Source organism: Gopherus flavomarginatus, chromosome 10 (assembly GCF_025201925.1).
Source record: "Gopherus flavomarginatus isolate rGopFla2 chromosome 10, rGopFla2.mat.asm, whole genome shotgun sequence".
Lineage (NCBI taxonomy): Eukaryota > Metazoa > Chordata > Testudines > Testudinidae > Gopherus > Gopherus flavomarginatus.
This window is the reverse complement of record NC_066626.1, coordinates 30,399,683-30,426,302: the sequence shown is the minus strand read 5'-3', so window position 1 is coordinate 30,426,302 and position 26,620 is coordinate 30,399,683. Positions and strand designations below refer to the sequence as shown.

The 26,620-nt window shown below is 45.4% G+C and overlaps 1 protein-coding gene across 9 annotated transcripts in view; it reads left to right on the top strand.

Annotated features, from left to right (window-relative positions):
• PMS1 (PMS1 homolog 1, mismatch repair system component) overlaps positions 1-26,620 on the top strand; it is a 111,673-nt gene that overhangs the window by 69,282 nt on the left and 15,771 nt on the right. For 8 of the 9 annotated variants that reach the window (XM_050916333.1, XM_050916334.1, XM_050916337.1 and 5 more), the window contains 3 exons: positions 5,701-6,617; positions 19,631-20,089; positions 22,123-22,253. In XM_050916333.1, coding sequence (XP_050772290.1) covers positions 5,701-6,617; positions 19,631-20,089; positions 22,123-22,253 — 1,507 coding nt within the window. Of the gene's footprint in view, positions 1-5,700; positions 6,618-19,630; positions 20,090-22,122; positions 22,254-26,620 lie in introns of those variants that run through there. The other variant, XM_050916341.1, reaches the window with a different exon arrangement.

Sequence of the window (26,620 nt, the reverse complement as noted above, 5' to 3'; positions counted from 1 at the left end):
GGTGGATGCCCCTGTTTTGGCCGCTGCACTGCCCCAGGACCTGACCATCTGCTCAGCCCTGAGCAGATAATTGGTAATCCGACCGACACTGCCGTGCCTAGTGAGGCGATGGCTAATGCCAAACGGCAGGGCTCTGGGCCTATGGGTGCTCTACTCTGTGAGTCAGGGCCGCAGCCCTCACCCCCACCGCTCTGGGCTGTAATCCTGGGAGCCTCGTTCAGTGGGGCACCTGAGCTTGGTGCTGTGGGGGTACCCCGATCCCTTGCTGCCCCTTGGCCCACTGTATTGGGTGAAGAGGCACCGTGTCCCAGTGGCTCTGCCGCTCGGACCCCTGATTTTGTCCTTCTTCCCTGCCCTGACCCCATTCCTGTCCCAGATTTGTGTCCTGTCCCTTACCCAGTTCCAGTCCCTGGAAATTTCAGCTGCACCCTTGAGGAGCGGGACCACACAGGGACTGAACCGAGCCCGGCCGCTGCAGACGTCCTCAGGGAGATTGTAGTTCATCACTCCCTGGTGAACTTCTGGTGCGACCACCAGCTGGATGATGACTCTACGTTCACTTATGTCCGGGTGGAGGAACAACGGTCGAGCCACTCCTGGTTGGACTGCATTTATTTTTCTCGCTGTCGTCTTTCACAAGCCCGCTCCTCCAGCGTTTGGCCAGCCCCATTCTCGGACAAACGTTTGGTGGCTGTGACGATCTCTCTTTCTTCGGAAAAGCTAGGGCCAGCCTGTTGGCAATTCAGTAACAGTCTGCTGGAGGATGAGGGCTTTGTGGCATCCTTCTGGAAGTTCTGGCTGGCCTGGCAGGAACAAAGGCATGCCTTTCCCTCAGTGCAGCGGTGGTGGGACGTGGGGAAGATGCGTGCCCAGCTTTTCTGCCATAACCACACCTGGGGTGCCAACCGGCAGAGAGATGTGGTGATAGAGCAGTTGGAGCAGGAGGTCTTAGAGCTGGAGAGGTGTCTGACCGCCAGCCTTGAGGATCCACTCCTCTGTGGAGTGTACCGGGAGGAGCTCCAGGCCCTTGACAATCTTCTGGCCCGGGGCCTGTTTGTTCAATCCTGCATCCATCTCCTGCGGGAGATGGATCGTGGCTTCCGCTTCTTCTACACCCTGGAGAAGAAGAGGGGGGCGAAAAAGCACATCCTCTGCGTTTTGGCAGAGGACGGTGCCTCTCTCACGGATCCAGTGGAGATGCGCGAGAGGGCCAGAGCCTTCTACACTTGCCTTTTCTCCCTGGATCCAGCCAACGTCGATGCCTCTGGAGTGCTTTGGGATGGACTCTCCACAGTCAACATGGGTGACCGGGACCGGCTGGAGCTGCCTCTCACTCTGGCTGAGTTCTTGGAAGCCCTCCGTCTCAGGCCCACCAATAAATCTCCGGGCATGGACGGGCTGACCGTGGAGTCCTACCGCGTGTTCTGGGACGTCCTCGGCCCGGACCTTTCCACCATCGGGGCCGAGTCTTTGAAGAGCGGAGTCCTCCGTCATGCCAGGCAAGCGGTGCTCGCCTTGCTGCCAAAGAAGGGGGACCTCCACGATCTCTGGAATTGGCGTCCCATCTCGCTCCTCAGCACGGACTGTAAGGTCGTGGCAAAGGCCATCTTGCTGCAGCTGTGGTCTGTGCTGGCAGACGTGATCCATCCAGACCAGACCTACACCATCCCAAGCCATACCTTTTTCGATAATCTTTACTGGTCCAGGATCTCTTGGAGCTTGGGTGTAGGGATGGTCTGTCGTTTGCCCTCCTGTCCCTGGATCAGGAGAAGGCGTTCAACCGGATGGACCACGGGTATCTCCTGGGCACTCTGTGGGCATTTGGCGTCAGGCCCTGGTTTGTGGGGTTTCTCCAGGTGTTGTATGCCTCCTCAGAGTGTTTGGTCAGGCTCAACTGGACCCTGACCGTACCTGTCAGCTTCGGGTGAGAGGTGCGTCAAGGCTGCCCGCTGTCGGGTCAGCTGTACACTCTGGCCATTGAGCCCTTCCTTCATCTCCTTTGCAAGAGGTTGACGGGGTTGGTGCTGCATGATCTGGAGGTGCGGCTGGTCCTGGCAGCATACGCCGACAACGTGCTCCTCGTGGTCCAGGATCCGGGCGACCTGGTGCAGGTGGAGGCTTGTCAAGCTGCTTAGTCAGCGCCCTCCTCCGCCTGGGTCAACTAAGTCAAGAGCTTTGGCCTGGTGGTCGAGGCCAGGTGGTGGGCGAGCTTCCTCCCACCCGTGCTTCAGGCCATCCGGTGGACGGCACGTCCGCTGCTTTATCTTGGCATTTACTTCTCTGCCACGCATCCATCTCCACTGGAGAACTGGCATGGTTTAGAGGGCAGGGTGACTGGGTGGTTGTGAGGCTGGATAGGACTGCTCCAGTGCCTCTCCCTCCTGGGAAGAGTGCTGGTGCTTAACCAACTGGTCCTGTCCATGCTCTGGCACTGACTCAACACCCTGTGCCCACCTCCCGTGTTCCTGGCCAATCTCCAGAAGCTGGTCCTGGGTTTTTTTGTCCGGGACTGCACTGGGTCTCTGCAGGGGTTCTCCATCTGCCCATGGCAGAGGAAGGACGGGGCCTGACGTGTATGCGCATGCAGGTCCATGTCTTCCGCCTCCAGGCCCTGTAGAGACTTCTTTATAGTGCAGGTGGCTTGGCGGGGATCATATTGGCACACGCCGTCCTCTGCTGCCTGCGAGGGCTCTGATATGACTGGCAGCTCTTTTTTCTCCATCCGAGAGGTCTTCCATGAGACCTCTTTGAGCTGCTGGTCTTCTACCAGCACCTTCTCCAGACCTGGAGGTTGGTTTCAGCGACCAGGTCCCTTGGCCACCGAGGGGATAGATCTCCTCATGGAGCCCCTGCTACACAATCTCCATCTTCATGTGCAGGTGGCGGAGTCCCCCTTGATAGACCAGAGATTGGTCCTGCCAGGAGTCACCAAGATCGGAGACCTCCTGGACTACAACCTGGGGGGTTGGGTGGATCCCCAGGTGCTCAGTCAGCACGTGAGGCTCTCCACCCTTATGATCCCCCTGCGTGTACTCCAGGAGGTGGAGGCAGCCCTGCCTCCTGCAGCTCAGTTTACCCCTGAGCGGGTTCTGCGAGAGGGTGCGCCCCACTCACCCCTCACTCCAGGCCCTCCGGATCTTTCCATCAGCCCCCTGCCCCGTGAGTCTTTCCGGCCTCTCCCTGCTCGCATCTTGAGCCGGCTGCGTGCAATGCAGCCGGTTCGTTTCCAAACCGTGCCAATGGACCATCTCTACATGTTCGTGCTGCACACGTTTTATTACTCCACCCTCGTGTCCCGCCCTGATACCAAGTGGAAGGACCTTTTACCAGCGGTGGAAGGTGGGGAACCCTGGTGGGCCAGTTTATATTCCATCTTAGTCCCGCGGCCTATCAGCTGGGAGCTCCTCCATGGAGCCGTGAACGCGGGCGTGTACTTGGCGTGGTTTACCTCTGTCCCTGAAGCCTGTCCCTTTTGTGGCATGAGGGAGACCCTGGAGCACGTGTATCTTCAATGCGCCAGGCTGCAGCCCCTTTTCCGGCTCCTCCAGAACCGCCTATTGAGGTTCTGGCTGCACTTCTTCCCGCACTTGTTTGTTTATGCACACCCAGTTCGAGGCCCCACTAAGTCACGGGACCACCTCGTCAACCTCGTCCCAGCCATGGCCAAGGTGGCCATTCGTAACACCAGGGAGGGGAGGTTGTTGGGGGTGAGGGTGCTGCGACTGTGGGGCTGTTTTTTCATTCTTTTATCCATTCACGTATCCCGGCAGAGTTCCTCTGGGCAGCATCCACCGGCTCTCTCGACGCTTTCAAGGAGCAGTTGGCGCTGTCCCAGGCTCTCTGCTTGGTGTCCCCTTCCAGTTTCTTAGTTTTGGCCCTTTGACTCCCACGCCCGTTCCTGTTATTGCCTCTATTGTCCCCCAAACTCAGTTGGGTTCTGGGTTTAGTAACTCTTCCCTAGGCTGGGGGGAGGGGCTTTTTAGTGTTACAGTTCTCAATAGGAACACTCTTCTGTAGCCCTCTCACACTAGTCAATATGAGAACAGTTGTAATCCCCTATTATTATTGTGTTTTCTGTCTCTGTATCTCTCTGATCTCCCTGAGCATTTCATAATCACCATCACCATCCTGATCAGGTGTTTGGTAGTATATTCCTGCTGCTATACACTTTATAACATCAATTATTTTAAGTCATAAGTTCATTTCTTTCTTCACAGAACTGCTTAAATCAGTCATACATAGTACTTATATCACAATAGCACTTTTCATCTTCAAATGGCTTTATAATGACTAGCCTGTAAACAGAAACATGATTTATGTCCTTTTTACACAATTCTTTTCATAATTTTATAGTTACTTACATTAAGTGGGGGATTTAAATACAATATTAATATTAAAAACTTGAGTTGTTTCTGTTTAGGGCCAAATTTTGCCATTGTGCGTGTGTGGCATGCCCTTTCACATCATGGAGGCTACAGGATTTAATATTCATGACTGAGGTTGAAACTTGGCCCATTGAGTCTTGTATCAGAGATCGCATAGAGGCAGATTGTGATACACTTACTATCACTGAATAGCACCTTAGATCATGAGCAGTACCATGGAAATCAGTGGGTTTGCTTACACTGCTCAAGGTAGATAAGGGCTTCTCTTCACAATGAAATAATATACACTACAGGAGTATGATTTCTAACGTGCACTGTGTTGCGTAGTATTAGATTCACATTAAAGGTTCCCTAGCACGCTTTAACGTAGTGCTGTTTGAAACAGCCCAATTAATGCACAGCACATTAGTATGCTTTAGAAATCATACCCCCATAGCGTGGATTATGGGAGACAACCCTTAAAGGTGACACAGTCTAGACTAATAGGTTGCTACCTCTCTTAACAATGCATTTTCTTGGTTTTGTGGGTTAGAATCACAAGCTAAATGATATTTCAATATAATTTGTGTGAAAATAAACGTAAGCAGGTATCAGAGGGGTAGCTGTGTTAGTCTGGACCTGTAAAAAGCAACAAAGAGTCCTGTGGCATCTTAAAGGCTAACAGATGTATTGGAACATAAGCTTTCGTGGGTGAATGCCCACTTCGTCAGACACGTCTACTTATGCTCTAATACATCTGTTAAACATAAGCAGATTATTTTCACATTTAAGTTTGTTTAAAACTCTCCTTTTACTCTAAAGAAGTTTTCTTTCTTTTTGTTTCTTTTTAAAATTTTCTACCATTTATATAAAAACAGTCTTTGAACCATTCTGTGGATGAACACTCTCACTAAAATTGTGAAGCTAACTTGACTTGGTGGTTAGTCCATTCCACCCTGAGAGTGTGTTTCTAACTCCAATTAGTGTATACTGAGTGAGAATAGATATGCTAATACTGTTCTAAAGAAACAACATACAAGTACTAGGTCATAAAGAAAGTGTGGTATTAAAATTATTAATTATTAAAATTTATCAGTGGAGCAAAAGTATTTATAGTGAAAGATTTAAGGCTAAGGGATCTCACTGATTAGTGAATGTTTGGCATGTTTTAATGAGAATGTATGAACTACTAATACTTCATAATACAGTCAATCTAAATTAACTCAAAAAATGCAGTGAATAGAATTGTTTTTTTATTGCTATTGTGTTGTGTCAACAACTGTCAAGTACATTTTCATTGACAATTTGTCCTAATGCTTATGAGTTTTCTTTTCAGGAATCTGTCTTATCTGCTGTTGAAAATGTATTGACATCGCTGTATGGGCTACCACCTGATACAGTTTCTTGTGAAACTAATAAAACAGATGTTACCTCAGCAGACGTAGTTGTTAATGAAACAGAACAAACAGATGTGCTTGTTAATAAAATGGAGCCATTTGGAAACAGTGATCCACATGCACATACTTCATCCTTTTCATCCAGTAATGATGTGCAAAATGGTCAAGCAGGAAAAAACACAGAGGTCTGCTTAAAGCATCAAAGATTTTCTAGTGATAATACTCATGGTCTCCTCAATAGAAAAGAAGTTTCTGGCACTGACGTGACTGTGAGTGATATATCTCAAGACAGTTCCATAAATAATTTATCATGTGAGGACAGCCAGAATGGATATAGTGTAACATTAACCCTAGATGGCAGTACTCACATGGACACTCAATCTAAAAACAGAAGTGAGCATCCTTTGAGAGCCAGTTACGCTAATGAAGTGGAAAAAAATGAGGCAAATACGATCCCTGAGTATGTATCTGAAATCTCTGCTGATAACTGGAGCAAGGGGAATGCACTTAAAAATGCTACAGGAGAGAACCTGGAACCTGTAAAGATTCTGATACCTGAAGTAGGAGGAATAACAGATCATAAGGCAAATGAAAATACTGATGAACAAGATCGTGATCAGCAGAGTTCCAATCAAAATATTAAAAAAACAAATGTGGTTAATGATAAAGCAGGACAGATCATGGCCTATGATTTAATTAGTAATCAAATAATCAGGAAACCCATGTCAGCAGTTGCCCTGTTCACCCAAGAATATCGTTCTAGATTATTAACTGATCACCCAAAGGCCAACATGGAGGACTTGATGCTGAAAATTGAAGGACTATGGGAGAAACTGAGCAGAGAGGAGAAAAAGAAGTAAGTTTCAAGAGTTTGCGCCTGACCTCTAAGCCATGTAGTTTTCATTCTGGGTGACTCACTGGGTGCAAAAAATGAAAAATTACATCCACATCATTTATAAAAAAACAAGATAGAAAATGTTTTTTGGCTTGCCAAGAACACCATCCTGGCTAAAGGTTGTATTGCTAATTATGATGTTTACTGTGTGCAGATATGTACTGCTTTCTGAATTACTCATTTCGATATTACTAATTTTTCCACTCTGTTTTTCAATTAAATATGTTGCTGTCTTTCGTAAAATACTTCAGTTTTTGCAACTCATTAAAATTATATTTTCTTGTAGACAAAGACCCCATCTTACTTTGGTAGATTTTTGATTTATTCTTTAAACACTTGGCACATGTTGTGTTCTCTCTGTGCTGTTATACACATCTCAGAGCAGTTACTATCACCAACCTTCTTTTGCCAAATACCAAGGCACATTTTGGGCAACTTTTTTCCAAGGGCCGGCAGATTCACTGTGCTGATTTATATCCCATTCAGCTGTTTTGTGGTCAATGGGACTGCACTGGTGTGTAAGATCACACAGAGTGTCACTGCATTTTTTTTTTAACAATTACTCTCCATTGCTTTCAATAAAATATAATGATCTTGTCATTCTCATGTGTTTTTAGAGGCAAAATCCTGGCCTTATCTGTGCATTTGCTGGCATGCCCCCACCCTCTTGAGCTGTCACAGTTCTGCTGGCTGAGTAAGTCCAGTTTTTAGGATAATCAGGCAGGAGGTGTACAGTGCCTGAATCACACGAGGCTGTCATTCTGGGTGTGTTGTGGGAGGAATTGGTTAGCAGCTGAGGATCCACCACCATGTAGTTCCCCAATCCTTCTCTCCTCCATCTCCTATTTTATTTATTTTTTTCAGTGCTCTATGCAAAAAGAACTTTTCCCAGGCTCTAGGAATTTGAACAGGTTGTTCTGTTTTTTTAAATACGTTTGCAAAAAAACAACAGCCCAAAGCCCCTTAAGTCCAGAAGGTATCCCAGTCCCCATAACTATGTATAAAAAACTTCATCAGATGATGAATTCTGAGAAATATTTCATGCTACCCAGATCCCCACCGATTCAGAGATCTCAGCTCTTCCCAACATCCAAAAAAGTAGATTGTCTTAAGCACCAGCCACAGAGAGGCTCTGTGGCTTGTAGGGAAGAATTAAATTAACCATATCTCTAAAACAGTCACTTGCTCATATTTTTCTTTAATCATCTGATTCTCTACCCACTGAAGTTAGTGGAAGTTTTGCCATTGACTTCAGAGCTTAGTTCTTCTCCAACTAAACTGCTGCTAGGAGCAAATAGAATGAGATGATTTTTCCTGTGTGGGATGTGATGGTCGCTTATGAAGCTTGCCACTGAGAAGCTGCTTTTAAAAGCTAAAACAGTGTTAGGAATATGGGATTTGCAATACTAATTCAAACTCTTCCATTATCTCTAACATCCTGATTCTGTAGGAGCCAGTGTCTGAGACGCTGAGAAAAGAAAACAGTCCATAATGCACCTAGTCAGTTATGTAGTACAATGCCATAGTCAGTGGGAGCAGGGAAAGAACAGTTCCTCCTTGACCTCACAAGTAATCATTTTGCACTATGAAGCATGCAGCTCAATTACACTTATCAACTTGTGTAGTTGTAACTGTCACTTTTGTTCATAAAATCATTGAACCTTATATCCAGTTTGCTCTTTTTCCATTATAAATGTCCCCTCCAATGAAATTACAGATAAGTTACCAAATCCTGAATACTGGAATCTCCATATTACCTAAAATGAAGACCTATCTCTAGATATGTCATTCATATTGACACCAAATTTTTTTAACCTGATTTTACAATATTTTCACACATTTCAAGACCTTAAAAATGTTGCTTGCTTGCATTATATGGCCTTCCCTGCGAACTGAACCTTGACGCATTGGGAAGGCTTGTGTGCACCAATAACCCTCTGTTCTTCTTCGAATGCTTGCTCATATCCATTCCAGTTAGGTGTGCGCGCGCTGCGTGCACATTCGTCGGAAGATTTTTACCCTAGCAACACTCGGTGGGTCGGCTGGGTGCCCCCTGGAGTGGCACCGCTATGGCACCAGATACATACCCCTGCCGACCCAGCCACCCTTCAGTTCCTTCTTACCGCCCGTGTCGGTCACTGGAGCAGTGTAGCGCGGCTTAGCTGACCTCTACTTCCCTAGCTACTCGTAGTTCTCGTGTATATAGTTATAATCCTTTTATATATATATTTATATAGTTATACGTTTTTTCTTTACTAGCATAGTTAGTTTAGTAATAGTTAGCGGGGTTCGGGGAGCAGCCCCTTCCCCGCACCCGGTGCCGGAGCCCATGCCCGGCTCACCAGGTTTTAAACCGTGCTGTACCTGCCACAGGCCGATGCCGACAGGAGGTCCGCACGGCTCCTGTTTGAAGTGCCTCGGGGAATCACACTTGACAGCTAAGTGCCCCATTTGCAAGGCTTTTAAGCCGCAAACAAAAAGGAGCGGGACTTTCATTTACCCCTCCGCCTTTGGCACTGAGCGATGATCAATCGGCGGGCAGAAGCGCCTCCTCGGCACCGGACCCTGCCGGTACTGCCAAGGCCTTTCGGCACCGGCCGTCGCCAGCACCAAAGTCGACTCAGCACCGCTCCCTCTCTCCTAGGTCGAGAGAGCCTACGACTCCTCCTGCCAGTGCCTGATGGCTCCCCAGCACGCGCCGTGGTTGAGCTCCCTGCTCCTGCTGCTTCCGTGCCACCTGCACCGCAGCCAGAGAGCTCGTCTAAGTTGGATCGCCTGACACCGATGCCTGCTGAGGCACCGATGACGTCGGCACCGTCGATTCCGGTCCCACGAGGCCGTCGAATCCAGTGCCTGACAGCTCCCCGGCACGCGCTGTGGTTGAGCTTCCTGCTCCTGCTGCTTCCATGCCAACTGCACCGCAGCCAGAGAGCTCGTCTAAGTCGGATCGCCCGACACCGACACCTGCCGAGGCACTGATGACATCGGCACCGTCGATCCCGGTCCCACGAGGGCTGTCAAATCCGGTGCCTGACAGCTCCCCGATACGTGCTATAGTTGAGCTTACTGCTCCTGCTGCTTCCGTGCCAACTGCACCGCAGCCAGAGAGCTCGTCTAAGTTGGATCGCCCGGCACTGACGCCTGCTGAGGCACCGCCAACGTCGGCACCGTCGATCCCGGTCCCACGAGGGCCGTCAAATCCGGTGCCTGACAGCTCCCCAGTATGCACTGTGGTTGAGCCTACTGTTCCCTCCACACCAGAGACATTCTCAATGGCAAGGGATCTCATTGCCATGACAGAGTCGATGCTGCCTGACCCCAGCACCACCAGTGCAGGTAATACGGTCTCTTGGCAAGCCTCCCTTGATATGACCATCCTCTGTCGGCACAGCAGAGCTGCACCGTTCATGATCACGGTCCCACAAACGCTCTAGGTCCCATTGGTACTCTCGCTCCCGACACCACTTGCAGTCCTGCTGCTGTTCTCCTCCTCAGTACCAGTTGCACTCACCGCACCGGTCGGTATCCCGTTCGCCGACCCGCTACTCTCGGCACCGTTCCAGCTCCCGGCACCGCTACAGGCACCGTGACGCCCATAGCCACTCCCGACGTCGAGCCTCGAGATCTCGATCGACCTCCCGGCACCGCTCTGGTCGCAGGTCTGGATCTCATTCCAGGTACCGGTACGCCTCCCGGTACTGGTCCCTGGTGCCGAATTGAGCAAGGTCCGATAGAGTCAGAGACTCTACCCATGGTTTTTCAGCACCTCCATGGCCATCCAGACACGCATCAGTGTCATCCCACACGGACAGCTGTTATGCTGAGGACCACGATTCTGATGTGCCCACCAACAACCTGAGAGCCCATCAGGACCTCCTAAGGAGGGTAGCACTCCATATGGTGGAGGAGGTCCCGGAGGAAGAGGACCCGGAGGTAGAGGACCTGGTAGTGGGCATTCTATCGGCGGTTGCCCCACTGGAGGGGCCCTACCCGTTTATTCGGACCATCCAGGTGAATGCCAGTACTATGTGGCAGTCCCCAGCCTCTATCCCTCCTGCGGCCAGGGGAGTCGAGCGTAAATATATGGTGCCCTCTAAGAGGTACGACTACTTGTATGTCCGTCCTCTGCCCTGCTCACTAGTCGTTCAGTCCATTAAGGAGAGGGAATGGCATGGCCAGCAGGCGCCAGCCCCGAAATCGAAGGAGGCTAGTCGAATGAGCCTACTCGGCCGCATGGTGTACTCTGCAGGGGCCTTACGGCTCTGGGTGGCAAATCAACAAGCCTTGCTTAGCTGCTATAATTATAACACCTGGGTGGCAGTAAAGTTTATGGAGCTTCTCCCTCAAGACTCCCGCCAAGAGTTCGCTGCCCTCTTGGAGGAAGGGAAAAAGGTGGCCAGAGCTTCCCTCCAGGCCTCATTGGATGCAGCAGACTCAGCAGCCAGGACTCTGGCCTCAGGTGTTGCCATGAGGCGCATCTCATGGTTTCAGGTTTCAAACCTCCGTCTGGAGCTGCAGTATACCATTCAGGACTTCCCATTTGATGGTAAAGGCCTCTTTGCGGCAAAGACAGCCCCAGGCTGCAAAGCCTGATGGACAACAGGGTCCTAATGCGCTCTCTCAGCGTGATACGCCAGAGACCACACGCAGGCCTTTCCGTCCCCAGCCACACCGCCATACTCTATGCCTAGCCAGAGACAGGACTTTGGCAGACAGTGCGGCCGAGATGGTCACAGACGACCATCAAGACCCCTAGAGGGCCAAGATCAAGGTCCCTCGCAATCACCACCGGGACCAAAGACGAACTTTCGAAGGTGCGCCCAAGGGCAGCATACCAGTTACAGGCCGGGATCCCACTCCTACTTTCTCCTGTCGTGGTCCCAGTTAACTTCAGATCGCTGGGTCCTACGCACGGTGGACTATGGGTACCACTTCCAATTGTTCCAACCCTGTCACCCTTCAGGGACCCCTCTCACGAGCAATTCCTCTTACAAGAGGTGCAGACGCCGATGGACGAAAGGGGCAAGGGGTTTTGCTCCCGTTATTCCCTATCCCCAACTCGAATGGAGGTCTCAGACCTATCCTAGACCTGTGAGGACTCAACCAGTTTATGATAAGGTTGAAGTTCTGCATGGTGTCCCTGGGAACCATTATCCCGTCCTTGGATCCTGGAGACTGGTATGCCACCCTCGATATAAAGAATGCATACTTTTTCATCGCCATCTTCCCTCCGCACAGGAGATACCTCCACTTTCTATCCAACCGTCAGTACTTCCAGTTTACAGTCCTGCTGTTTGGCCTTTCTACAGCCCCACGGGTATTGACCAAGTGTATGGCTGTAGTTGCCGCCTACCTTCGCCGACGTCAAATATGCGTTTTTCCGTATCTGGACGATTGGCTTATCCGAGGAGACTCTGAGACACAAATCACTCAGCATGTGGGCATCGTCAAGGACCTATTCACACATCTAGGCCTGATGATTACTATAGAACAATCCACTCTGGTTCCCACGCAGAGGTTAGACTTCCTAGGAGCTATCCTGGACTCCGACCTAGCCGGAGCCTGCTTACCACAGCCGCGGTTTCAGGCGATGGCAACAATCATCCGAGGTCTGTAGACTTTCTCAATGACCTCGGCTCGCACTTGTCTCGGTCTCCTGGGTCCCATGACTGCCTGCAAGTTTGTAACCAAACACGCCAAGCTCCGCCTCCGTCCTTTCCAAGTTTGGCTCAACTCGGCATACCACCTGGACAGGGACCCAATGGTCATGATAGTCACCATTCCCTTGAGCACCCTAGGCTCCCTAGAATGGTGGCTAACTCCCTCCCTGGTGTGGGCAGGGATGCCGTTCCATCCGCCCCAGCCCTCACTGTCCCTGACGACGGACGCGTCATCTCTCAGCTCGGGTGCTCACATAGGTCCCCTTCGAGCTTAAGGCCTTTGGTCTTCTCAGGAGCTGGCATTCCACATCGATGTCCAAAAATGAGAACAGTCCGCCTGGCGTGCCAGGGGTTCCAGCAGCAGCTGCAAGGCCGTGGTGTCTCAGTGTTTACAGCCAACACAATGGCCATGTGCTACATTAACAACCAGGGAGGGACATGTGTCATAAACAGATAGCTAAGGGTTAATGTCTCTTACACCTGGAAAGAAGTAATCTGAAACACCTGACCAGAGAACCAATCAGGAAACAAGACTTTTTCAAATCTGGGTGGAGGGTTTTTTGTGTGTGAGCCCTATGTTCTTGGGTCTTCTGCCTGCACTCTCTTGGCTATGAGAAGTGATTTCTGTTTCCTGCTTTCTAATCTTCTGTTTCCAAGTTGTAAGTACAATATAGTAAGGCAGTAAGGTTTCTATTGTTTTTCTTTTTGTATTTACATGTCTATAGTTGCTGGAGTGCTTTGAATTGTATTCTTTTTGAATAAGGCTGTTTATTCAATATTCTTTTAAGCAAATGACCCTGTATTTGTCACCTTGATACAGAGAGACCATTTTTATGTATTTTTCTTTCTTTTTATATAAAGCTTTCTTTTAAGACCTGTTGGAGTTTTTCTTTAGTGGGGAACTCCAGGAAATTGAGTCTGCAGCTCACCAGGGAATTGGTGGGAGGAAGAAGTCAGGGGGAAATCTGTGTGTGTTAGATTTACTAGCCTGACTTTGCATTCCCTCTGGGTGAGGGGGAAAGAGAGATTAACTCTCGGTACTTCTGTTTTCCAAGGCTGGGAACGGGGAGGGTGGAATCCCTCTGTTTAGATTCATGGAGCTTGCTTCTGTGTCTCTCTCCAGGAACACCTGGAGGGGGGAAGGGAAAAGGTTTATTTCCCTTTGTTGTGAGACTCAAGGGATTTGGGTCTTGGGGTCCCCCAGGGAAGGTTGTTGGGGGGACCAGAGTGCCCCAAAACACTCTAATTTTTTGGGTGGTGGCAGCTTTACCAGGTCCAAGCTGGTAATTAAGCTTGGAGGTTTTCATGCTAACCCCCATATTTTGGACGCTAAGGTCCAAATCTGGGACTAAGTTATGATAACATGGTCCTCCCCCTTTTGTCAGGAGGCCATCCATCTCTGGGACTTTTGCATAGCCCACTCGATAAATCTGGTAGCGTCCTTTCTCCCAGGCGTTCGGAACACCTTGGCTCTTCGACTCAGCAGGTCTTTCCTGTCTCACGAGTGGTCGTTCTGCCACGATGTGATGCATTCTGTTTTCCAGAAGTGGAGACTTTTTCCCCACATAGACTTGTTCACTTACCGTGAGAGCAGGAAATGCCAGATATTCTGCTCCTTCCAAGGTCTCTCCCCGGGCTCGATCTCGGACGCTTTCCAGATGCAGTGGAAGGGCCAACTCCTTTATGCCTTCCCACCGTTCCTGCTGGTTCATTGGGTCCTGCTCAAACTCCGTAGGGGCAAAGCGCGCATCATCATGATCACTCCAGTGTGGTCCAGGCAGCACTGATACACCACGTTGCTCGACCTCTCAATAGCCAACCCAATTACCCTGCCACTCCACCCAGACCTCATAACTCAGGACCACGGCAGGCTTCGCCACCCGGACCTACAGTCTCTTCACCTCACAGTGTAACTGCTGCGTGACTAAACCGGGGTAGCAGGAAGCCTTCCACCTGGTCAACGTACCTGGCCGAGTGGAAGCGTTTCTCCTACAGGTGTGAAACGCTTGATCTTACTCCTACTGAGGTCTCGATCCCCTCTATTTTGGCCTACCCCTGGCCTAAAACAGCAGGGCCTAGCGGTGTCATCGCTGAGGGTACACTTGGCAGCCATCTCTACCTTCTACCCAGGCTAAGGTGGTCATTTTATGTTCTCACACTATGGGTTCGAGGTTCCTCAAGGGCTTGGAGCGCTTACACCCTCGAGTACGCCGCCCAGCCCCAACCTGAGACCTCAACCTGGTTTTAACCAGACTTATGTCTCCCCTATTCGAGCCGTTAGCGACCTGCTCGCTGCTATACCTGTCTTGGAAGACAGCTTTCCTCGTAGCCTTTACATCGGCCAGACGAGTCTCCGAGCTCAGGGCTCTTACGGTGGTTCCGCCGTACACTATGTTTCACAAAGACAAGGTGCAGTTACGACCACACCCGGCTTTTCTCCCTAAGGTGGTTTCGGCCTTTCATGTTACCCACACTCAACGCAATGGGAGCAGCAATTGCACTCTCTGGACATCTGTAGAGCGCTCGCTTTTATATTGCGCGGACAGAACCATTTAGTAAAACGCCCCAACTCTCTGTCGTGGTAGCAGACCGAAGGAAAGGCCTACCTGTTTCCACTCAGAGGATCTCATCTTGGGTGATGGCGTGCATCCTCGCTTGTTATGATTTGGCTCATATTTCCCCAAGCCACATCACCGTGCATTCTACCAGGGCTCAGGCTTCATCTGCCGCCTTGCTTTCTCATGTACCTACCCACGAGATCTGTCGCGCAGCTCCATGGTCCTCGGTCCATACCTTTGCTTCGCATTATGCTCTGGTTCAACAGTCAAGAGATGCTGCAGCCTCTGGCTCAGCAGTTTTACATTCTGCCACATTTCACTCCGACCCCACCGCCTGCGTAAGGCTTGGGAATCACCTAACTGGAATGGATATGAGCAAGCACTCAAAGAAGAAAAGACAGTTACTCACCTTTGTAACTGTTGTTCTTCGAGATGCATTGCTCATATCCATTCCAAACCCACCCTCCTTCCCCTCTGTTGGAGTAGTTGGCAAGAAGGAACTGAAGGGTGGCTGGGTCGGCAGGGGTATATATCCAGCGCCATAGCGGCTCCACTCCAGGGGGCACCCAGCCGACCCACCGAGTGTTGCTAGGGTAAAAATCTTCCGACGAACGTGCACGCGACGCGCACACACCTAACTGGAATGGATATGAGCAACACATCTCAAAGAACAACAGTTATAAAGGTGAGTAACCGTCTTACCTATGCCAGTAGGAGTTTTAACTCCTGGCAGGTTACCCAAGCCAGGCATGTTGTTATGGGAACCCTAATTCTATTTTTTTCTTAACTTTTCTGCAATTAAAATCTCAGTTTTAATATTCTACAAGCATTTAATTTTAAACAAAAATTGGATTGTTCTTGGATAGAAAGTGAATATACACTATATATAGAATATCTGTTGAAGCTGATTTCCATATAATTTAATTAAACTAATAATACCTTTGAACAATATTCTGTGATAGACACCAGCAGTAACACTTGTCATCTTCTGCCAGCAAAGCAACATTTAGTGTAATTCCATCCTAAAGATATATTAGATAGAGACGAATTTCCAGAATATAAGAAATCTCCAGCTAGCATTTGTTACAAAAACTAATTTTTCCCATTTGCAAAAACTTACCTATTATCAATTTGGGTACAAAGGTCAGCTCCCTAATGTTTTCTTTATTTTCATCAAAACTGTTGTCAGGAGTGTTGCAGATTTCCCTCTTTCAGATGGATATAACAGCTAAGTCTTATGGTTCAGTGCATAAGTATTGGCTAAGGCAAGCAACAATCCAAGAGACCAAAGATCTAAGAGAAGCTACCAAAGCAGAAAGATCTATAGTTGTCTTCTCAATGGTAGCAATCTTGAAGATTTGTTCAATGTTTAATAAAAAATGTAGTTCTCTACTAACTCGGTCCACTAGGTACAGCCTGGATAAATTAGGTCACCAATAGCAGAGGTTCTCAACCTTTTCCTTTCTGAGGCCTACCCAACATGCTATAAAAACTCCACAGCCCACCTGTGCTACAACAACTGTTTTTCTCCATATAAAAGCCAGGGCTGATGTTAAGGGGTAGCAAGCAGGGCAGATGTCTGGGGCACCACAGGGAGCACCACAAAGCTAAGTTGCTCAGGCTTCAGCCCCAGGTGTTGGCTCAGGGCCCCGGGCTATAGTCCTGCACAACAGGGCTTCGGCTTTCTGGTCTAGGCCTTAGCGAGTTTAATACTGGCCATGCTTGGCGGACCCCCTGAAACCTGCTCATGGGCCCCAAAGGGGTCTCGGCCCCCTGGTTGAGAACCACATAGTAACAAGGGGATTGTGTATTTAAAAGGATAGTCTAAGAAAATACAGATTGTCATCCACAGTCCATACACTTTTACAAGCTTCCAATAAAAGTCAAGAGACAAAAGCTATTGTCATAGAAGAGGTATATTTTCCTCAAAAGCAGCCCTAGAATGTGATACTTATCAAATACAGTAGAGTTTGAAATAAGTGACTTGCATTATCTGGATGAACTGATTTGCCAAAGGATGTCCTCTTTATTTTATTTTGGGGTATTTGGGGCTCTTTTGGGTCAAATTTTGCCAAAGGTTGCCCTATTCAAATTATCCTACTTGCTTCTTCTCTATAACAGTCTTGGAATTCCCATGTCATGGATTTCTCAGTGTTTGCTAAATCTTTCCATCTGGGCTTAAGGTACAAGTGAGAAATAGTAAAACGTAGGGTAAGTCAGATGGGAGGAAGCCTTATTTTTCCTCCTTGAGCAAAGCTCCTTTTGGAGCTAGCCTGATATTTTCCTTAAAAAAATTCTTTGCTTTTGAATTGAGAATTCCAGCATCATCTCTAGTCAAACTTCCTAAGTCACCTTTAACTAGCCAGGAGGCAACTACCTGTATTTCTCCTGGCCCCTCTGGATCACACTTGCCTATGCTGAAAGATCTTTCTTGAAAAGGGAAATGGATAGCTTTCCTTCTTAGTGACCCTGCTGTTTACTTTCTGAATCTAGACTGGACACTGTCAGATACCTACAAAGCCCCCAAACTCAACACTTGCAGGACTGGAGTTTCTCCTGAATTAAATGTATAATAACAAGCGTTCCTTAAATGTGTGGGGTTTTAAAGTTTTAATTTGTCATTGGAAACCCAGTAGGCACAGAATTAAATGAGTATGGATCAGGTCAAAGTTATAACCCAATATTCAGAATTAAGTTTTTCTGTTCAAGTGATTTCACCCATTAATTTTACAAGTAGCAGATGTTTTTTATCTTAACATTTACTCCATATTTTTCTTGGACATGATTTATTGCTCATCCCAAGATGACTGCTTTAGTAAACTAAATATTAGTACCATATGTGAATGTTAGCACATTATAATTAATTACAAATGGTGACCCTTCTGTTGATCTTATTTTCCACCATACGTGCAGATAATTGAACCTGACTGTTCCAGCAAGTATCAGTGAATAAATTAACATAAGACCAGTTAAAATACTTATTTCCAATACTGATATACGATAATAGTGCTTCTTATTGGAAATCAGTTGTATTACTAGACAGAATCCAGGATAGTGAATGAGGTAGGAAAGGAGAATTGAGCAAATTGCTGCTAAGGTCTTCAAAACATTAAGATTTGTATGTGGGAGGCAACCAACCCTATAGATCTGTATTGTAAAGTCCCTGCCTTTATGTAACCTATAATAATGTTAAGGTTATTTTCTTAGTCATGTCCACAAAAAAGCTCATAGCAATTTTTTAAGTGTCATAGAGCCTGACTGTGCAATACCCATCCCTGTTGTTCAGCACTCACTCCTGCTTACTCCCATGAAGTCAATATGATTACTCACTTACGTACTCATCAACAGCCAGTGCAAGGGTTGCATAGCTAGACACACGATCTCAATCCCTTTTATACTTAAGCACTGATATAAAAGAGGTCCTCACTTGAAGGGTCTGAGTGTTACCCGGTATGTACAGCCACAGAGGAACACAAGAATTGCCATAAAAATGACTAGTAGCCAGTGTAGTTCAGTACCTTGTTTCTTACAGTGATTAGAACTAGACGCATCGAGGGAAGGTATAAGAAATCCAAGAGTGGACATTTAAAGAATAGCCTGCTTATAGGAAAGTTTCTTCCTTAACCCCAGTCAGTTAGTGGTTGGCTTAAGCAAGATAATTTATATCCTGTATTACTTTTAGCCTATGTAATGTAATGTAACTGTGGATCATCTCATTATTCATATAAATGAATCATGTTTTTTTTTAATTCTGCTGTGTACTTGGACTCAGTGATACATTGTGACAGTGAGTTCTACAGGATGATAATATATATGTTGAGTAACAAAAAGTCTATCATTTTTAAATTTTTTCTCTCATTTTCATTGAGTATCCCTTTGCTTTTATATTATAAAAGGGAGTAAATAGGAGATCCTCGTTTATCTTCTCTGTACCAGTCATAATTTATGTCTTTGTTTAGTTTAGAATGCCTGGCAATCTCAGTCTTTTCAAATTCTCTCCAAACTAAAGTCTTTCTAGAGATGGTCTGATCCATAGCATTATTTAATGTTTATATAGTTAAAATGTGTTTAAAGAATCTCTACAATAAACTACATCAATGTAATTTTATTTCTTTATAAAGTTATTCAAACTGATCTTCGTAGACTAGGCTCTTATTGAAATCCTGCTTGAAGAAAGTATTTTCCTGAGGCTCTTATAATTTAGCCCTGGGGCTAGGAAAGCAGTATTCCATAGCAGTTTGCTAACAAATGTCTGCACTTCTCTGATAAGTTGATTGATATGGCTATCATCAATAGTTCCCAAAAATTATGAATGAAGGTGTCAGTGTCAGTTTTTTATGTCTATACAATCAAAATTCAAAACCATTTGAAGTCAAAATGCCAAGTGGCATTTACTCTGCAATACAAATTAAGTGCCTATAAGTTGAACATGTACTTCTGAAACTGTATTTCTGGTTATAAATTTAAGGTTAGATTGAGCGTTCAGGTGTAAAGCAGAAGTAGCAGCTGGGCTCTTCTGGCTGTCACACTGGGGTAGAGGCAAGGCTCCGTCCACTGTTCAGACACTTCTCACCCACTTGGTCAATGGGGTAGAGTACAGGAGTGCTGAGTACCTGGGTCAGGGTGCAGAGAAAGCTAATGTGGCTATGAAAAGGAGTGGAGATGCATGACTGTATTAGAATGGGTGTCACAATCTGGCCTTTAGTTTGTTACAGTTGTGATTTCTCTCCCACACCCTGCCCCACTCTCCATTTAGGTATGAAGAAAAAGCCACGAAAGACCTGGAACGATACAACAGACAAACCAAGAAAGCTGTAGAGCAGAGAATACAGAGATCAACAAAAGAGACAGAAAAAAGATACAAGTCCAAACTGAAGACTTCTCTCTCTGACCAGCAGAAACTTGACAAACTTTTTCAGTCTCAAATTGAAAAGAAACAGAGACATAACCAAGATATGAAAATTGTACAGGTGCCTTTTTCTATGAGTTCTTTCAAACATAAACTTCAGAGGCTTGAGAAGAAAAATTTTGATAAAAATGAGTCTTGCCAAATCTGTCACCTGAGTTTTCCTGATGCATGGATAATTGCTTCTGAAAAAAAAATCATGTTGCTAAATCCGTATAGAGTGGAAGAAGCCCTACTTTATAAAAAACTACTGGAGCAACACAAACTTCCTGTAGAGAAACTGGACAAGCCAATTGTATTAACTGACAGGTATAGTAGTGTGGAGCAGGGGTGTTGTGATGGATTTTTTTTTTTCATTTGTTTGTTTGTGATTGGTTTTGTTTTTTTAAGTATCACATAGTAATTATCTACTGTAAACACTGTGGAGGCCATAGGCACAAATTTTTCTTTAAATGATGGTCCCTCATCCAAGGTGCACAAGATCTCCATGCACCTGAGACCAGAAGACTGTGCCTGTGTCTCCTTGTGTTCCAAATTGAGAGCATAGGGGCTGGTGTGGATTTCCTGCCTCTTCAGTTGCTTTCTACCATCCATGGTCTGTGACAGAACCCCTCCACTGTCTGCATTTTTACTAGCAGTCCTGCTTCAATTTCAAATTTTTCTGTAATTTTTATCTTTATCTAGTTAGTTAGTGGTGATTTTTAGTTAGCTAGTGTTAGAGGTTTTGGGGGCATTCCTCCACCCCAGTTTTCCCACCATTTGAAGTACTTGGTATGTCTAAGATCTCTGGCTTCAAGAGCTATGTGGCCTGTCCCCAGGTCTTCCCAGTTAGTGACTTCCATGACACTTGTTTCTGTTGCCTGGGGAGATTAACATCTCCTCCAAGTTGGAATATTTGGCATTCCTTTCCCCTATGAACCTGGCAATCTTGAGAATTCCAGCTCAGAAAATCCCTGCTGGATTGCTCAATGAGGCCCCAGGCCAACCCTGATCATCAGACTCCCTGTTAGTTGGTTGTAGATGCTGAGAAGTGCCCCTATGAGTACAATACTCCCCTGTTCTGGATCATGAGAGGACAGAGCTAAGGACCTTAGCAGGCATAGTAAATGGGAGGAGATTAAGAACAAACACCCTCATAAAAAGGAGAAATCCCCTCCCAAGTCCTCATCTAAGAAGAGGACTTGTTCCCCTGCACCCTCCCAATCTGGTCAGACTCTGCGTCCTGTTCCAGTTGTGTCAGGATCTCAAGGGGAGCACAGGTCTGGCTTGTGGTATAGAGAGCCAATGGTACTTTGAAACCGCTGACCCCTGAAGAGGTAGGACCACCTCCAGTAACAGTAAGCAAAAGAAGGGAACGTTGCTGCCCACACCAACAGTACCTTCCCTCATCACAAAAAGGGGATTTGGTGATACTAATATTCACCACCTGACCTTAATCAGCACCACTGGCTCTGTCATGAGGTAGATACAGACCACACAACTCAAAGAACTCCAGTTACTGTAAGGTAAGTAACATTTCTTTTTAAATCTACAGGGAAAAGTTACTTTTACATTTACACCATGTTTTAAAATTAGAAAGAGACCTAGTCCTGCTCGTATTGAAGTTAGTAGGAATTTTGTCATTGATTTTAGACTTGTGAAGTGAGGGCCAGATACTTCTTAAAATAAATTATTTTATTCATCATCCAGAGCTTTGCTAAATACTCCCTATTTCCACAGCTGCTCACCAACTTTTATTGGTTGTGGAACAGGCAAGATCTAATGTTAATTTCTAACCATCTAGATTTTGGGGTTCTTTTAGAGAAAATATATAAAATGTAAGAGAATTGGTATCCTTATCTGCATACTTTAACAGTTCCTACGTGTTATAATATTTTGAATTTATTAAATTGGATCATTCTTGCCATCTAGTTTTTAATAACAACTTTATTATCTAGCAATTTTAATTTTAAATCATGATGCTTTTTTCTTGGAATAATAGGAATATGCTTTTGATTCAGGTAATTTATTGTTAGCATATCAGTTACAAAAAATAAAACACAGATCTTTGGGATATAAAAAGAAAATTGTCACACTCAAGTCTGTCTTTTTCAAGTTGATTTGACCTGGAGTTTTTATGGTACTTTCCGTTTTCCAAAAAATCTAATGTTGCCCTTTTACAAATAAAAATCTGTTTATCCCTGGATTTTTTCATAATAGATTATACTACTTGGTTAACAGCCTGTAATCCTGGAATTGTCATGCTGGTAGTAAATATATTGTTCACTCCTTCTCTCTGTTTATTATCGTTTCTTTGTTATTTTAAGCCTTGTGAAATTACTGTTTGCTTGCTTGTTTTTCAGTTTGTTCAGCGGATCTCATTATATGGATTCTCTCTACAATATGACAAAGGATTGCCAAAAATTAAATGGATCAATTTATTTGTCGGATCCAAGGCTTATAGCAAATGGTTTTAGGATAAAAATGACACCAGGTATGATGTAGTTTTGTATTTATTTTGACTCTAATGAAACTTTTTTATTTCACAGTTGAAGTGACTGCATATATGATATATTATAAATCTATATCTCCTCACCAATCAAACCATCTGTACCCTCAGTTCCTCAGCATTCAAAGATATTCATATCTGGCTAAGAGCATCATCTCTGTCACTCAGAGCATTGGAAAATGGAAAATGATGGCTACTTAGTGAGGAGGTAGAGCAGAGCTTCAAACCAACATTTTGTCAGGAATAAAACTCAGGTCTCCTAATTCTCAGTCCTGTGCTCTGACCACTGGCCCAAACTGCAGCTGAATGTTGATAAATTTACCACTTGTGATGTATGAAGCACTCATTATATGTTTTGCAGAGGACTTCGTTACACTCATGCTCTGCTTTGATGATGTTGACCTACATCATAACACTTGAGATTTATTTTCATAAAAGTCTTTCCTGTATTGAAGCTATTGTTGTAGACTAGAATCATAATTCATGGATATCCCTGTGCAGTGCAGCTGAATAAGGACAGAGTTGTTTTTGTTTTCTTTGAAATGTGAAGCTTTCCTTGTTGGCACACTTGCTAAACTAACCAGGTCTATGAAAGACAAGAATGATTCCTCTTTTGTTCTCTGTAGGCCTGCTCTATATTCCACTGGTATCAATAAAAAAACTGTAGTTGACTTCAATGAGAGCTGGATCAGATGCTGTGAAAGAGTCTTTTGCAAGGGTTCTTTGCCACAGGAAACAATGGAAAACCTTTAAATTTTTGCATAAGAAAAAAATAAAGAAAATATCTATAGTGGGCTTTAGTATCCTCAACATCTCAGCAGCTCAAGAAGGGCCCCAGAATCCATGCCCTTTTCCTGCCTCGCTGTTCTTTGATCTTCTGGAATGGAAGTCGCTGTTCGATTTTCTGGCATGCAAGTCAGTGTTTTGGTGGGACTTCCTTAAACCCAGCAGCCTTTGCTAGTGCTTACCACTCCCAACATATATAGAGTTCAGTAGCTCTTTGTTTGCTCCTGCAGCCAGTAGCTTAGATGCCTCCTGCTTTGCTGTGCAATGGATTGGGGACACTTTGGAGAGCCAGCAAGGCAGTTTTAAGATTTGAACACTGATCTGCCTTTGCTTCAGGATCATCATCTTTTTGCTAGCACTCAGTTTGGGATCAATGGCAGAGCTATTTTAGAACCCCTGTCAGTCTGCTCTCCAATAGAATCTATATCATACCACAAACCTTTCTCATTTATTACCTTAATAGCCCAGAAGTAGGGAGTGGGTATACTTTTACAGTGGATGATTTACAGCCATCCCACCATCAGTGGAAATCCAAAGACAGGCTTCTCAGAGGCAAATCAATAGCAGATATTTCCTCTATCATAGTGCCCAAGGAGGCTAGTTTCTTGGAGTGCGGTGCCTAGATGGCAATTCACTTAATCCACGGGAGAGTTTCACTATAAGAGCTGTTGCAAATGCTGTAGCTTCATGTGCTACCACATCATGCCTATGTAGAGTGATGACAGATGTAGTGTAACGTGTGGAAACCTTCAAGGACAGGTCCAGAAAAGATGCTGGAGAAAGACATTAGTGAAAGGCCAGTTACCGGTATGTTCTGTCCCTCCAGGAGAACACTGTTCTTCTTTTTGGGCCACATATAGCCTGAACAGAGGCTGTTGGCAAACTGGTTAAGTCAATAGGCAATAAGTCAATAACAACAAGTACATGGAATTTAATCCAGGACATTCTTTAGCAGATCCCAACCCATTGACTTCTTCCTGCAAAAGGGGCCAGTTCCTCATTTGCTCCTTTTTCATAGTTGTTTGTGCTGGCCTCCCAGATACAGAATGCTTATTAGTAGGTCCTTGAAGTTTTCCAGGGTCCATTTCCATTGCAAGCACTCATTAAAGCTACTTTTCAGATATGCATGCAAGCTTGGTGTCATCTTAATTACTGACACACTCTAGCTCACCTTTCTCATGACTCACTTCAGCTGCAAGGTAGGGAGTTGAGATTATTTTATTTATAGATATAGATATTTTTTATTCTCTAGATAAAATTACCTGCAGACCAACCCTAGACTAGTCCATCTTGGAATTCTGAGAACTCAAAACAATCCATTTGTTTCCCCTGAAACTTCCCATTATAAGACCTGTTTTCAATTGCTTATAACTTTGCCAAACTTTAACCATCCAACTCTTAATCAGAAAAAATGTGAATGATAATTGGGAATCATTTAAGAATACTTTAGTAGATGCCCAGAAAGCCACAATCGAGGAAGAAGGCCCAAACTGGTTAACAAAACAGCCTGGTTTAGAGGGAAAGTGAAGGCAGCTGTAAAAAAATAATAATAATAAAAAACAACAAATAGAAGAAAGGGGAAGTTGACGGTAATTAATATAAATCAAAAGTTAGTAATTGTAGATAATTGACAAGGGAACATGAGTTCCCATTGTGACGCTGGGGGCAAAATAGGTAATGCAATCCTTGGATGCAGAAACAGGGGAATCTCAAGCAGGAATAGAGGTTATTTTATCTCTATTTTTGGCACTGGTACAATTCCTGCTGGAATACTGTGTCCAGTTCTGGTGTCCACAATTCAAGAAGGATGTTGATAAATTGGAGAGGATTCAGAGACGAGCCGTGAGAAAAGATTAGAAAACATGCCATATATTGGTAGATTGAGCTCCGTGAGTCTATTTAGCTTAGCAAAGAGATGGTTAATGGGTGACATGATTACAGTGTGTAAGTATCTACATAGGGAACAAATTTTTAATAACAGGCTCTTAATCTAGCAGAGAAAAGTATAACACTATCCAGTGGATGGAAGTTGAAGGTAGACAAATTCAGACTGGAAATAAGGCATACATTTTTTATTATAATTAATCACTGGACCAATTTACTGAGGATTGTGGGGGATTCTCCATCAGTGACTATTTTAAAATCAAGATTGGATATTTTTCTAAAAAGATATGCTCTCAGAATTATTTTGGGATAGTCCTATGGCCTACACTCCCTTTCTGGCTTTGGAATATATGCAAGCTGAAATTTTCCATGCCAGATGTCTGCCTCAGGCTAAATTGTTCTGGAAGATGGTCAATTAAAATGGTTTAGTTGGTTCCAAGAATCAAGTGAGGGAAAAATTCATTTTTATTTTTTTTCCGACAGACAACAGCCTCCTTCACTGCACAGCCCTTATTCATCCCCAGAGGAGTTCCAGTCTGTGCACTGAATGAGGCAGGGGTCCTGTGGAAAAAATAGAATGTGCTCATGTAATTAGAGACTGTGTCAAAATGCATAAACAGAAGGACGCCACATTAAGGTAGCACAGGCAGCCTCAGTTCTGGCATTTTTCCTAGCTTGTGAGTGCTTGACTTTGCAGCCATAATGTCCTTTTTAATGTAAGTTGAATGTGTTATTTTATATATTTGGTCCGTTTAGCATGAGACTGTCCTTGTGTTTCTTTATTTTAGGACAGGATGCCATATCATACAGAGTTAAGTGTCACACTAATAGCATTTGCACAGTAGCTGGTGTTTTTTTTTTCTTCAGTCTGAGCCTCAGATAGCAGTGATTGTTCTCTCAGCTTTTAAAGTGTTTGCCTGAGAAAGGTGTGGCTTATTCAGCAAATATGACTGGAGTATATACAGTTAATAGATCAGAAAGCTCTATATTATAAATTGGATATTAAAACATTGCTGAAAGCATTTACACTCTAAGTCAAAATATTTCAGGGAACAAAAATATAGTTCATTTCCTATATGCAAAATTAAGTCAATTTATCTCTCATCCCCCCTGCCCCCAATATCCAGTCACATTCTACATTGTAGAAAAAATGTTTCCCACCCCTCCGTTCATTCAGTTTGCAAGCTAGCTGTCTCATAAGCCTTACTAGCCAAAGTTTACAATGTGACATCTGTGATATAGCTTCCTAGCTCTCATTTTGTTTATGATCAAAAGCTCCCATGGTGAACTCCGTTCCCACTGCCCACTGAATAACTAAATTCTTCTTCGAGTGATTGCTCATATCCATTCCAGTTAGGTGTGCGCCGTCGTCGGAAGATTTTTACCCTAGCAACTCCGGTGGGTCGGCAGGTCGCCCCCTGGAGTGGCGCCGCCATGGCGCTGGATATATACCCCTGCCGACCCGTCCGCTCCTCAGTTCCTTCTTAGCACCCGTGTCGGTCGTTGGAACAGTGGCGTGCGGCTTAGCTGTCCTCCACTTCCCTAGCTTCTCTTCATTCGTCTGATCACTTGTTGTGTATAGTTGACTTAGTTCATAGTATAATTAGTTTTATAATTTATAGTAGTTAGTTAGTTGTTGTACATAGTTTAGTGGGGTTTGGGCTCTAGCCCTTCCCCGCACC